Source organism: Schistocerca americana, chromosome 7 (assembly GCF_021461395.2).
Source record: "Schistocerca americana isolate TAMUIC-IGC-003095 chromosome 7, iqSchAmer2.1, whole genome shotgun sequence".
Classification (NCBI taxonomy): Eukaryota; Metazoa; Arthropoda; class Insecta; order Orthoptera; family Acrididae; genus Schistocerca; species Schistocerca americana.
In genome coordinates, this window is record NC_060125.1 from 144,317,838 (window position 1) to 144,331,353 (window position 13,516).

The following is a 13,516-nucleotide window of genomic DNA, read 5'->3' on the forward strand; positions in this document are numbered from 1 at the left end:
ATAATGGGGAGGATATCGATGCAATATGATGTTGAGGTTATTGATACAACAAGATGTTGGCTTTGATATTGACCAGTAGAGTGGTACCACACGGCATACAATCCCTCCCAGTAGGGTGATGTAAGGCCATCACATTGAGTGGGGACTATGTTGAAAAATAGCATTTCATGGCCAAAGAAATGGAGAATAATGTGGTGTACTGGAATTCTGAATAAAACAAATCTGTTATCAGAAAAAAATGGGTTGTATTACTTATTGAAATCCCCTCATAATTGCATATTTATCTACATTTGGAGCACTGACAGCATATTTGTTCTAGTTTTAGCCTTTCCTTGGGCTATTATACCCCATGTGAACTATTACTAGCATATATTTTCTTTTCTGAGGCTTTTCCAGTGCAATACTTGTTGATAACTCTTTGGGACATTGTGTGAGGCGCATTGCATCACAGTTTTTCTATGAGACTACTGCCTCTTTGTTGTCATGCAAAATTACAGTCTGTCACTCTTTGCAGGCTTGCCTACTTACAGATTGTGTTAAAAGGTTTTGACAGACATTTGTTGGAGTGTAATATGTAGTAAAGGCTTCAAACAAACCACCTGATAAACATCATTGAACTTATATACATGAAGCATGCAGGCAAATTAATAAAAGAACCAGCCATATGAGGCAGTTCTTGATAGTAAGGTGTGATTGGCAATTAAATATAAGTGCCTTCAATGGTCAGCTTTCACTTGAGCAGTAGCACGCACAGATTTTCAACCCAGGAATGGCCAAAGCTCCCAGATGGCTGGAGAAATAAATGACCATGCTGTAAGTGTATACAGTTGGTGATTTCTTGTTGAAAACGGACTGACTGCCTCTGAAATTCTCCATAAACTCTGTGACTTTTATGGATCTTGAGCAATGCATTAAGTATAAATAACCCAATGGTGGTGTGATTTAGGGAAGTCCATAAAAAATGTGAATGATAAAGTTGATGAGTAGCAGGTCATCCATCCAGATAGAGGACCTTCTTTATCATGTATTTAAAAAAAATGTCAGTTCACAGTTGCTTATGTTCATGTGAAATGTCCATTGGTGTGCACTGGGCAACACTGCACAAAATTATTGTTGAGAAACTTAAAATAGAAAATTTTGTGCATAATGAGTAAAATGTTTATTAAATCCATACAAAACACAAAAGATGGCATCTGAACATGGTTTTGCTACTAATAAGAACTTTTCCCCTCACAATGTGTCCACAGATCAAACAAGGTCTAATAGCATCAATACAGAGTATAAAGAAGGAATGTCGATAAGACCTTGTCCAGGTTGCCAGTAACTGAAAAAAAAGCATAAACTCAAGCTGCATGGAAAATTTTGGCAGCTTATCAGATTTTGTGGAGACAGTAAATAACATATAAGAAGTAGTGTCAAACATGCTTGAAGCCTAGATACATAATTCAGAAACAGTGATGTGGAAAGCTAAGCTTTCATGTTGCCTGGCTTCATGATAATATATATGTACACAAGCACTAGTTAAACAACTGGGAAATTCACATGAAAATTTTCAGATGCTAACTGTTGTTTTCATATGATACCATTTTATTCAGCACTTTATTGTTTGAGTAGTTAATAGCTGTGAGGAATGTTTTGCATAATTTATTTTTAATACCAGAGGCAAACAAGGACAGAAATTGTTAATAAAGTATGAAACTGAAGGACCATTTTTCAGTCGTTGGATACATGTAGAACTATGTTCTGATAATTCATTACACTATATTTTATTGACCATGTGTTCTTTTGCAGATCCTGCATCAAAAGCTAACAAAGCAATGTACTGTTACCTCAGGGGGAGGGCTCTGAATGTCACACCTCAGTTTAATGCTGAGGCTGAGGAAATGTTGTCGAAAGCACTGAAACTCGACCCAAAATTTGTAGATGCGTGGAATGAACTGGGAGAGTGTTACTGGAAGAAAGACGATATTACAGCTGCCAAAAATTGTTTTACTACAGCTCTGTCACATGTAAATATTCTTTCATTTTTATATGTGTTATCCACATGCTTTTGAATTTTGAGACAGGATGTTATAAATTATATACAAATTACGGTGTAACATATTCTATGTGGTCTCAGTATAATGTTTGTGTTTATCTTTATGAGATGTAAACAGTTGTTTGCTTAACATCATAGGAGATGTCATATTTTACATTGAAAAAAGGGTGGAAGATTAGAGTTTAAATGTCCTCTTGATAGTGAAGTCATTAGAGTCAGAGCCCAAGCTCATATAATGAAAGGAAGGGGAAGAAAGTAAGCTGCATCCTTTGGAAAACCTAAATCTGGATGGTCAGATGAGGGATTTGAACAATCTTCCTCCCAAATGTGAGTCCAGTGTGGCATACACTGTGCCTTTTCACTTGGTTTTTATGTTGAAGTAGTTTTTAAAAAAAGTGTTCAGGATTGTTGAACACAAAGTAAGAAAGGGGAAATAATAGATACCTTTAGGTTAACAGTTGTTATGACAATGTGAATGAAATAGACAGTAATGAAAGAATGCTTTAGAGGATTTTTCATTTAGTAAAGGTGACGAAAACTTGAATTGTGGGTGTAGACATTTCAGAGAGATATTTTAGTGTTTCATAAGCATGTTACAGAGTTCACATATTGATATAAAATCTGCTTCAGTGACAGTGTAAGTTTAGTGGTGTGAGATTCCAGACCAAAACCATAGGAGCATATAAAACAAGTGCTTGCTTGATTTGGATAACTCAGACTTGGAATTACCTAATACAAGTAGGAAAGTTTGTACCATTCCCAAGATTAATTGCTAATTCCCAAGATGACGAGAAAAACCAGAATTTGGTAAGAGGTAGCTTCTGAAACAAAGAGGAACAAGATAGGAAAATTGTAGCAGTAAGAAAATGTCACCTTACTATTTGTTGTTCATTTAAAATGTAAGTAATTGCAGTGGCATACATCAAAGAGGGAAACAAAAGCCAAGACACTACCATTCAAGTTAGAGAATGATATGGCAGTCTCACAGTTTGGAACTGAATTAAAATGAAGCGGGAATGACTAGTATGTAGTTAATTAAAATGCTAGCATGGTTGAAATAGTGCAGAGAGTTGCAGTTTGAAAGATCTACAAATGCAATCTCCAGATGATGAATTAAAGGGGTGGGTGTGGCCACACACTGCACTATAACTAAAACTCTGATGTTTGGAATTAAAAAGTGTTTTGTCTTAGTGTTCATACATTCCAACACATTATTTGTTCTAAGTGCCTTCAGTCTGGTGTACACACATTTTCATATATTGATCATGTTCTTTTGTCAGCTTGTGCCAGTTACTGTGTAACTGTTTTAAGAAACTAGTGTCATCTAATTTCACTGAAATTAAGAGGCGAAGGACCACCAATTTCAAATGTGCTTAAGGTGTGTTGTCAAAACTATGTCCAAGCTGGTTGTTATCAGTCAGATTTATCCTGAACTTGCCCACCCAAGTGGTCTTTCCTAGTTCCAATTTTCAGCTGAATTGTGGGTGAATTGGATGAATTGGATCTCACATGTTATTCTGCAGGTATTAGAAGAGAGAGAGAGAGAGAGAGAGAGAGAGAGAGAGAGAGAGAGAGAGAGAGAGAGAAGAAGGGAAGAGAATAATACTGTAGTATTATTGTGGCACTCCAGTATCAGGAAAACTGAGAAGGATACTACTGTAATTCCAATTAATTGCTGGGTGTGATTGGTTGGTGATGATATGTTCTAGTCAAGTTGGTGATTCCACTTTATGCACAGTATTTTGACAGTTGACATTGTCATCTTCTTCAGGTGCTTGGAGCAGTGGTCTTATGTGTGCTTGCTGCATGGACACATGCTTTCAACTGGTAACTGATACATTTACCATTGCATTCTATCATATTTCTCTGTTTAAATGGAGGCAGTGAAATGTGTGTATGACAGCTGTTTATTGTTGCCTGAGTATATTATTTACTTGATAACACAGCCATTTTACCAAAACCATGGGGAAAAAGTGCTTAATTACTGCACCATCATTTATAAGTTGAAGAAATCAAGAGAAGAAAAATACAAAAGAAGAAATACACAGTGCACCAAGTAAGAGACAGTTAGTATTACATCCAAGCTAAGGAATTCATTAAATCAAACAATGGAAAATCCAGGATGGAATGTAACGATATTATGAATAAGAAAGTTGCTACTCATCATATAGTGGAGATGTTGAGTCACAGATAGGCACACCAAAAAGACTGTCACATTATAATCTTTTGACCAGCAGGGCCTTTGTCGAAAATAGACAAAAAACACACACACACACACACACACACACACACACACACACGCATCCATGCAAATGCAACTCACACACACACGACTGCAGCCTCTGTCAACTGAAGCCACAGTGTGTGTGTGTGTGTGTGTGTGTGTGTGTGTGTGTGTGTGTGAGAGAGAGAGAGAGAGAGAGAGAGAGAGAGAGAGAGAGAGAGAGAGAGAGAGAGATATCTATTTTCGACAAAAGCCTTGTTGACTGAAAGTTCATAATGTGACAGTCTTTCAGTTGTGCCTGTCTGTGACTCTGCATCTCTGCTACATAGTGAGAAACAACTTTCCTTTTCATAATATTGCTAAGGAATGTATTGCAATTTCACAGCTACAAGGCTTCAAAATTATCCCCTTGCACCTCCATACGATGTTTATATTGATCATGCAAGTTATTGAGAGAACGCTTGAAATCCTGGTTGTGTGCCTCTTTCAGTCTGTTGGTCACAGCACATTGGTTGTTCTCAATGTCACTGAAGTATTTCCCCTTTAACCAAATTATTTCCGGAAGTTGTAGACTTTTATGAACACTTTATTGGGCTAAGAAACCGTTCATAAAATCATAGTTTAAACCTTTTACCTACGAGTATAAAAAAAGTAGTGGGAACTATTGTTCCCACCGAACTCTATTTGTGTTAGTTCATACTGTCCTTTGAGTTCGCTAAGGTGATGTGCTATGGAATTTAGAGAAGCATGGTGCTACACACAAAGGTACATGACAGTTGCTACACATTATTTTTGTTCTCTTTTCTTTGTTCTTGGTGCTACATTGGCGGCATCTTCTGTTTGTTGTACCTTTTGTAGGGAAATGAGTTCCAACTTTCTCCAGACAAACTTCATCTGGTACTCCAGACACTCCTCTTTTTGGTGTTTGGAAATGAACAGGCCTTCCTCTTCTCTTACAACTTGAGAAGCCAGAGATAAGTTGCCTTGCCAAGTGGAATCTAAATGTTAATTGGTCTGCTTCTGTCTTCAGTAGCTTCCACATAACGTAGGAATTGACAACTGCCAAATCCACAAGAAAGGAAAAGAGTTTGTGCCACCACTTCCATGAACGACGGCCTACAGCATACCGTTCACGCAGCAGATCAAATCTATCCACTCCTCCCATTATTTTATTATACTCTGCCACAGCCAATGGGCAGAAAACTTCACTTCTCCTTCCACTAACTTACCTTGTAATATTTACATAATTTTCAGTCAAATCCAGCAAATATACACGAATACTATCTCCCTCATAAATATAAAAGTAGATAAATACAACACAAGTCACTTCACACGCAAAAGGAAAGCACACTATCCAAAAAATTCTGTAGCGGTCGAAACAGTGACTCGTCTTCACGAGGGAACTGTGCTTCTGCATTGATTGACTCACAAGGTAGAAATACAGCAGCTTTTGCCTAACCGTTGACAATCTACGCATAGTTAGCACACTCTAACAGAGATGGTTGCACAAGTTAGAAGTGGGAACACGGATTACCACTGAACTTACAGTGAAAACAAATAAATGGGAACTATAGTTCCCACTGGTCACTAAAGGGTTAAAGTGCCTGTTGTTTCAGTAGATTGTGATCTTCATTAACTGCAGTGATGAAACCAGTGCAGCATGCAACTCAGTGCTCTTTCTGCTCATCTGCCAGTGAATGTGGAGTAAACTGGGACCAGATCTTTCTCATGTGCAACTCTTTGTCTAAGATCAACCTGGCCAGCTTCTTATTCATACCAAGTTTCACTGCGAATTTTCGGATGGTAAATCATGTATCACTGTATCACTGATGACAATGTTGTTGGTTTTTTTCACATTTTCATCCCAAAGCATATACGGGATGTCTGATGGGTAGTACATTTTCTAAAGATTATTTTCCATTATTAAGTGGTGGAAAGCAGCAGAACACTTGACTATGGCCAAGACAGTTGTCCCTGTGAACACACTGCGTATCTTTGTAAACTTCTGATGATGTTTTTCCACATTTATAGCAAAATTTTGTCCCTTCTTTTTGATCCAAGATGCTACATTTCATTGCCACTGCTTGCACAGTGTTACTTTCATGATGGCTGTGCATGCACTGGCCAAGTCATCATCATGACAGAAGTGTCTGTATGTTCAGCACAATCTAGTGTGTGAAATGGTAACAACATTTGATGATGTTCCTGAAAGTGTACCTGGGAAAAAAATTAATCTTGTTACTTATTCGCAACACTGTGTATTTTTTAAGGTGCTACTTGACTTCTGATGAGTCTTGGCCTCTTCAACCATCTCCTTCCACTTATCCCTGTCCCTTACCAGCATTTTCCAGTTCCTGTACTTTCGAAGGTCTTCTATGACTCTGACCTCCCACATAGTTTTCAGTCAACCACATTCTCTCTGTCCACCTGGCTGTCCCTGTATTATATTTATTGGTATTTTTGTATTCAACCATGCCATGTGCCAGTCCATCTGAGCCTAGATGACTTCACAATTTTTGTAACAGGCTTGTCTTTGCAGGTGGCATATAACTCATGGTTGTATCTACTCCTCCATCTTTTCCTATCACAAATTGTACCAATGAGTCTCCTGAGTATCCTTCTCTTGAATGCATCCAGTGATTCAGAATTCTTTGCTGTCAGAGCCCAGGTTTCGGAGGCATATTTTATTCCCTCAGTTTACACCATATCTGGTGAACATTCCCCTATCCGCCACCTGGGGAGGTGACCGATGGGACACTAGCAAATTCCAAATGGGTCTGAACTGTATACAAAGTAAAATAATATGAGAATTGTTTCCTTTTGTACGAATGTGTTAAAAGCATTGCATTCCCAATGTCACATTTTTCGAATAATATCGATCACTTCTGCTGAAATTTGGTGATGCTGACACATGTTACAACAGCTTACTTGCAGTGGGAAATTTTGCAACTTGTCATTTTCATTTTATAGTTCTGTCACCAAATTGCATTTTTTCTTTTTCTTTAAAAGCTAGCAGAAATAAAATTTTGCATTGCAAAAAATTGAGTAACTCTGATTTTCAGGTATGTTGTATGTATATGCCTCTCTTGAAAAATCCAAGTTTTAGACCTTTTCCCCCTTGTGTGCTGCCCATGATCTTGAAAAAAGCACTAAGAAATCACACTTTTTTCAGTTTTTCCTCAGTAACTCGCTTCCAGCGCATTTTAGGTAAAAATACCCCATTATCAGTTTTAAAGAGTGTTAAATTTGCTGCACATCTCATGTGTAACATGTTGGCAATTTTGGAACATCTGCAGAGATAATAGGCTCTGAAAATCTGCAAAAAGTCTAGAAATTGCAAAAAGTTTGATATATCAGTCATTTCACCATAATACTTTTTTTAGTGCAGTTTTGTGCACAGTGTATAACAACAAATGTTGAAGAGGATTCAATAATTTCCTTCAGTATTCATACAAAATATTTGCAATTACTCCCTATACATGCTGAAAAATGTTGGATTAATAATTTTAGTAAAAGTGGACTCAAAATCAGCCGAAAATTGCATTCTTGAATGTAATATCATCTTTAAGCCTCAATGTGTGCAATATATTAGTGTATTTCATGCCATTTATGTAATTTCTGGGGAATACGTATTTTTGAAAAAGAAAAACAAAAATTTTCAGCACTTGTACATGTATTTGTATTTCAACAAAATACAATTTAAAAATAGATCTTAAATTTTACTTTAATGATATATACAAAATTGCCAGCAGAAGTTAGAAGGTCATAAATTTTTGTTTTGGTTCAGATTCTTTACATTGACCAATAAGCAGCGTGTCATCTAACTCATCTTTTTCCATGTTGAATTTGTCCTCTGGTGTATCACTGCATAATTTGAATCCATAGTTAAACAGTGGAAATTCCAGATAGGAATATCAGCATTGTAGGGAAGGATAGATTGATACTTACCGTAAAGAAGACTCGTCAAGTTGCAGACAGGCACAATTAAACGGCACTCACATATAGCTTTCAGCCACAGCCTTTGTCAGTAAAGAGACACACACACACACACACACACACACACACACACACACACACACACAATATTCACAGGAAGATGAAGGGGAGGGGATAGGGATAGTAACGTGCGGGTGGGAAGAGAGACAAATACTGTCTGGTGGAGTATGCAGGGACTAGACTGCCAACAAGTGTAGCATCAGGAGGTTGTGGGGCAGGGAGGTGGGGATAAAAGGAACAAAAAAAATAAAGGAGCGGGAAAGACAGGCGGATGCGTTAGCAGAGGCCTATAAATAGACAGGGTGAGAGATGAAAATGGGGAGGAGATGATGGACAGAGGGGGTAGAAACTATTGGGTGAAGGGTGTGGGGACAGTATTTTACTGTAATTTGAGGCCAGGATCATTACAGGAGCAGAGAATGTGTTGTAAGGATAACTTTCATCTGTGCAGTTCAGAAAAGCTGGTGGTGGAGGGAAGGATCCAGATTGCCTGGATAGTGAAGCAGTCATTGGAATAAAGTGTGTTGTGTTCAGTTGCATGTTGTGCCACATGGTGGTCTACCTTGCTTGTGGCCATAGTTTGGTGGTAACCGTTCATCCTGGTGGACAGCTGGTAGGTAGTCATACCAATATGAAAAGCTGTGCAATGATTGCAGCATAGCTATTAAATGACGTGGCTGCTTTCACAGGTGGCCCTGTCCCTTATGGGCTAGGATAAACCTGTGACAGGGCTGGAATAGGAATTGTTGGGTTGGTGGATTGGGCAGGTTTTGCATCTGGATCTTCCACAGGGATATGATCCTTGCGACAAGAGGTTGGGATGGGGAGTGGCATAGGGTTCCTCTAGGATGCTTTGGAGGTTGCTTGGGCGACAGATCACCACTTAAGGAAGGTTGGGAAGCATCTCAGGTAGGATGTCCCTCATTTCAGGGCATGATGATAGGTAATCAGAGCCCTGGCAAAGTATGTTCCAGTCCAGGGTAGTACTGGGTGATGAAGGAGACACTTCTTTTTGGGTGACAAAGGGGGCACACCTTTGTGGCTGGTTTTTAGGGGTGGTGGGAGGATTGGGGTTGTGAGGAGAAATGGCTGGGGAGATCTGTTTGTGGACTAGTTCTGGGGGATAATGCCTGTATGTGAAGGCCTTGGCAAGACACCCAGCATACTTAGCAAGGGAGTTTTTGTCACTGCAGATACACCATCCCCAGGTAGCCAGGCTGTATGGGAGGGACCTTTTGGTGTGAAAGGGATGACAGCTGTCAAAATGCAGGTACTGTTGGTCGTTGGTTGGTTTAATTTGGACAGAGATGCAGGTAGAGTCATCAGAAAGTAGGAGGTCAACTTCTAGGAATGTGGCACGCTGGGTCAAGGAGGACCACGTGAAATGGATGGGAGAGAAGATGTTGAGGTTGGCAAGGAATGAAGATAGGCTGTCTTGGCCCTGGGTCCAGGTCATGAAGATATCACCAATGAACCTTAACCAGACTAGGGGTTTGATGTTTAGAGAGGCTAGGAAATTATCCTCTAGATGGCCCATAAAAAGGTTGGCGTAGGACGGTGCCATGCGAGTGTCCATGGCTGTGCCGCGGATTTGTTTATATCCTTCCCTTCAAATGAGTAGTAGTTGTGGGTTAGGATAAAGTCAGTAAGGTGTGTGAGGAATGAGATAGTGGATTTGGAGTCTAAAGGACATTGGGAAAGATAGTGTTCAATTGCGGTAAGACCATGGGCATGAGTGATGTTGGTGTATAGGGAGGTGGCGTCAACAGTAACGAGCAGGGATCCAGAAGGTAAAGGAGTGGGGATGGTGGAGAGTCAGTGAAGGGAGTGGTTGGTGTCTTTGACGTGAGAGGCTAGATTACTAGCAATTGGTTGGAGGTGTTGGTCAATGAGTGCTGAAATTTTTTCAGTGGAGACACCCAACTTCCACAATATCCTAGTGTATCCCTATGCCATCCTGACCTCAACCTCTTGCCACGAGAATCATATCCCTGTGGAAGATCCAGGTGCAAAACCTAACCAATCCACCCACCCAGCACTTCCTATTCCAGTCCTGTGACAGGTTTATTCTACATCATCAGGGGCTGGGCCATCTGTTAAACCAGCCATGGCATTTACCATCTCTGCTGCAACCATTGTACAGCTTTTTAGATTGGTATGACTAGTGATCAGCTGTCCACCTGGATGAATGGCTGCTTGCAAATTGTGGCCAAGAGCCCGGTAGACCACCCTGTGGCACAACATTCAGCTGAAGATAAAGACTTGATTTCGATAGCTGCTTCACCACACGAGCCATCTGGATCCTTCCCTCCACCACCAGCTTTTCTGAACTGCACGGGCGGGAGTTATCCTTACAGCACATTCTCTGCTCCCATAATGATCCTGGCCTCAGCCTACAGTCACATACTGTCTCCACACCCTCCTCCCAACAGTTTCCACCCCCTCTATCCTATCACCTCCTCTGCATTCTTGTCTCCCACCCTGTTTATCTGCAGGCCTCTGCCAAGCATCTGCCCGTCTTTCCCTGCTCTTCTCCTATTTTGTTCCTTCCCCCCCCCCCCCCTGCCCCACAACCTTCTGATGCTGCACCTGTCGGCAGTCTAGTTCCTGCACAATCTGCTAGACAGCGTTCATCTCTCTCCCCGCCCATACACTACTATGCCCATCCCTTCCCCTTCCCCTTCCCCCTCCCCCACCCCCTCCCCTTCCCCTTCCCCTTCCCCTTCCCCTACCGCAACCCATGCAGAATGCTGCTAGCATCCCACGCGATGTTGCCTTCTGGTCCAAGATGCTGGTGCTGGCCACTGTGTGTGTGTGTGTGGGGGGGGGGGGGGGGGGGGGGTTTACGTGTGTGGTTACTGACAAAGGCTGTGGCTGAAAACTATATGTGAGTGTCTTTTAATCATGCCTGTCTGGAACTTGACGTGTTTTCTTTACAGTAATCTGCCTTTTCCTACACTGTTGAATCTACAATTAATACATACAATGGAGCTTCCAAGTCTACTTTGCTGCAGCTACATTTGTTGCCACAAGTGTTTTTGCGTTGGCATGAAATCGTGTTTAGCAATGCCTGTAGAGCTGCCTCTTGATTCATTGGCATTGGAGTTAGACCCCGAATATCCTTGTTCCAGCCCAACTTTGTTCTATATGCGTGATATAGAACTGCAGCCCTTGTTGGAGGTAGGCAAGCCAGGTCGAATTTGGTGTTTTTAGCAGCTTTAGAAAAGTTAAGATATTGCAACTCAACTATAGAAATGTTTGAAACACCTCCACAAAAGTGGCAAAATGAAATTTTCAGTTGCTTCCATGATCTTCTCTTTTTCTGCAGTTGGATCTTTGAAAATAGTAACATTTTTACTGTGAAAAGTGTTGCTCTCAAGTGTGGTGCAAAATTTAGTTTTCTCTTGTCCAAACAGAGTGGAGGTGTTATCACAACTATTTATCGCGTGAAGAAATAGAATGTTTTCCACTGTATCCTTTTACCTGAAAGGTGTTGTGGAATACAGCACCTCTCCTATGTTATCTTTCCAGACTTGCATAAGAAAATATAGTCTGGCACTTAAGCTTTCATCAAAACCAAAAGATCGGTGTCTTCTCCAATAACAGAATCGTGTTTAGAAGATGACAACACAGTGGTTTTCATAATTAATACATTTTCATCTTCTGTTGCCTGCTTGGTGACCATTTGTACTTATCAGAATTCCCTTTGAAGCCATGAGATGAAGCAGGTCTCATTTTTTTTCTTGTTTGATAACAATTTATCCTCTAGCATCTGCAGAAACACAGTACCATCAAAGAGAAAAACATTCGCTATGATTCCAGTGAACTCTGTGTGGGAGGTGGCCACCATCTACTACATCAGATTTGCTCTTTCCCATTTCTGTGTCAGTTGGTAAGGGCATGAAGGTAGAGTAACTGTGGACTTCGCCCTTTTGTCAGTATAGTCCTCAAAAAAACTTACAATGCAAATGGAGCATTTTGTACTCAAAGCTTTTTTTCAGGCCATCATCACACTGTTTAGAGATTATCATCTTGTGGGGAGGCATGAGAGGATTCAGAGATACTTTCCTTTCTTCATATGTGTATGGTTAGTGCAGTAGCCACCAGAAAGATCGCGGGAGGCGCACATCGGCACGGTGCATCACGGACAGTAGTTGCCGCAAGTAAAGTCCCGTCCACCAGAGGGCACGTGAGAATTCGGCCGCGCTCTCTGCCGGCAGAACAACAACAACTCAGGCAGCACGGGCCGTGCCCAGTCAGTTTTACATCGGGCATGCCTAGCAGACAGTTCCCGGTCTACACTATGTGAAGTGCGACGGACAACGTGAATCGTGTTAATACAGTTAGCGACTATTCTCAGAGACACCACTGCATCTTTACATTGGAAACACGTTTTCAAAACTGATGTAGAACAGGGATTCTCAAACTTTTCCTCTGATGGAACACTTTGAGAATCCAGTTATTTTGATGGAATCCTGGTTTATTTTGAAGATTTATAAAATTTTTGAACATGGGAAATACTTGTTTTATTCAGTGATCATTTCAGTTTTAAATCATAACTACTTAAGTAAGACAAGAGTCATCATACACTTTTAAAAAATAAGAAAAAATTTCGAAGTAAATGCCATGTTATTAATATTTTTTCATAGAACACTTACTCACTTCTCCTGGAACACTAGTGTTGCGCGGAACACAGTCTGGAAAATCATGTTCTATAACCAAACTCTGAGGACAGTTGGCAGTTGATGACTTCACCTCCAGTTATTCCATTACTTATTGACATTAAGTATTTAAAAATTGGAAAAGGATTGTGACTGGAAAACCAGCGAGAGCTAGTTTATTAATGTCACTATTATCCCTGGCAATATGTGAATGTCTGCCGGTACTGTGGATGGCCAGAAACAAGGGGAAACTACAGCAGTAATTTTTCCCGAGTGCATGCAGCTTTACTGTATGGTTAAAAGATGATGGTGTCCTCTTGGGTAAAATATTCTGGAGGTAAATTATTCCCCCATTCGTATCTCGAGTGGGGACTACTCAGGAGGACATCATTATCAGGAGAAACAAGACTGGCATTCTACGGATTGGAGCATGAAATCTCAAATCCCTTAATTTGGCAGGTAGGTTAGAAAATTTAAAAATGGAAATGGATATGTTAAAGTTAGATATAGTGGGAATTAGTGAAGTTTGGTGACAGGAGGAACAGGACTTCTGGTAATAAATACAAAATCAAATAGGGTTAATGCAGGAGTAGGTTT

General features: G+C 40.4%; 1 protein-coding gene across 1 annotated transcript in view; it reads left to right on the top strand.

The window, feature by feature from the left end:
* LOC124621967 (tetratricopeptide repeat protein 5-like) overlaps positions 1–13,516 on the top strand; it is a 134,534-nt gene that overhangs the window by 64,448 nt on the left and 56,570 nt on the right. Inside the window, exon 3 of the mRNA XM_047147500.1 lies at positions 1,792–2,009. Coding sequence (XP_047003456.1) covers positions 1,792–2,009 — 218 coding nt within the window. The remainder of the gene's footprint in view (positions 1–1,791; positions 2,010–13,516) is intronic.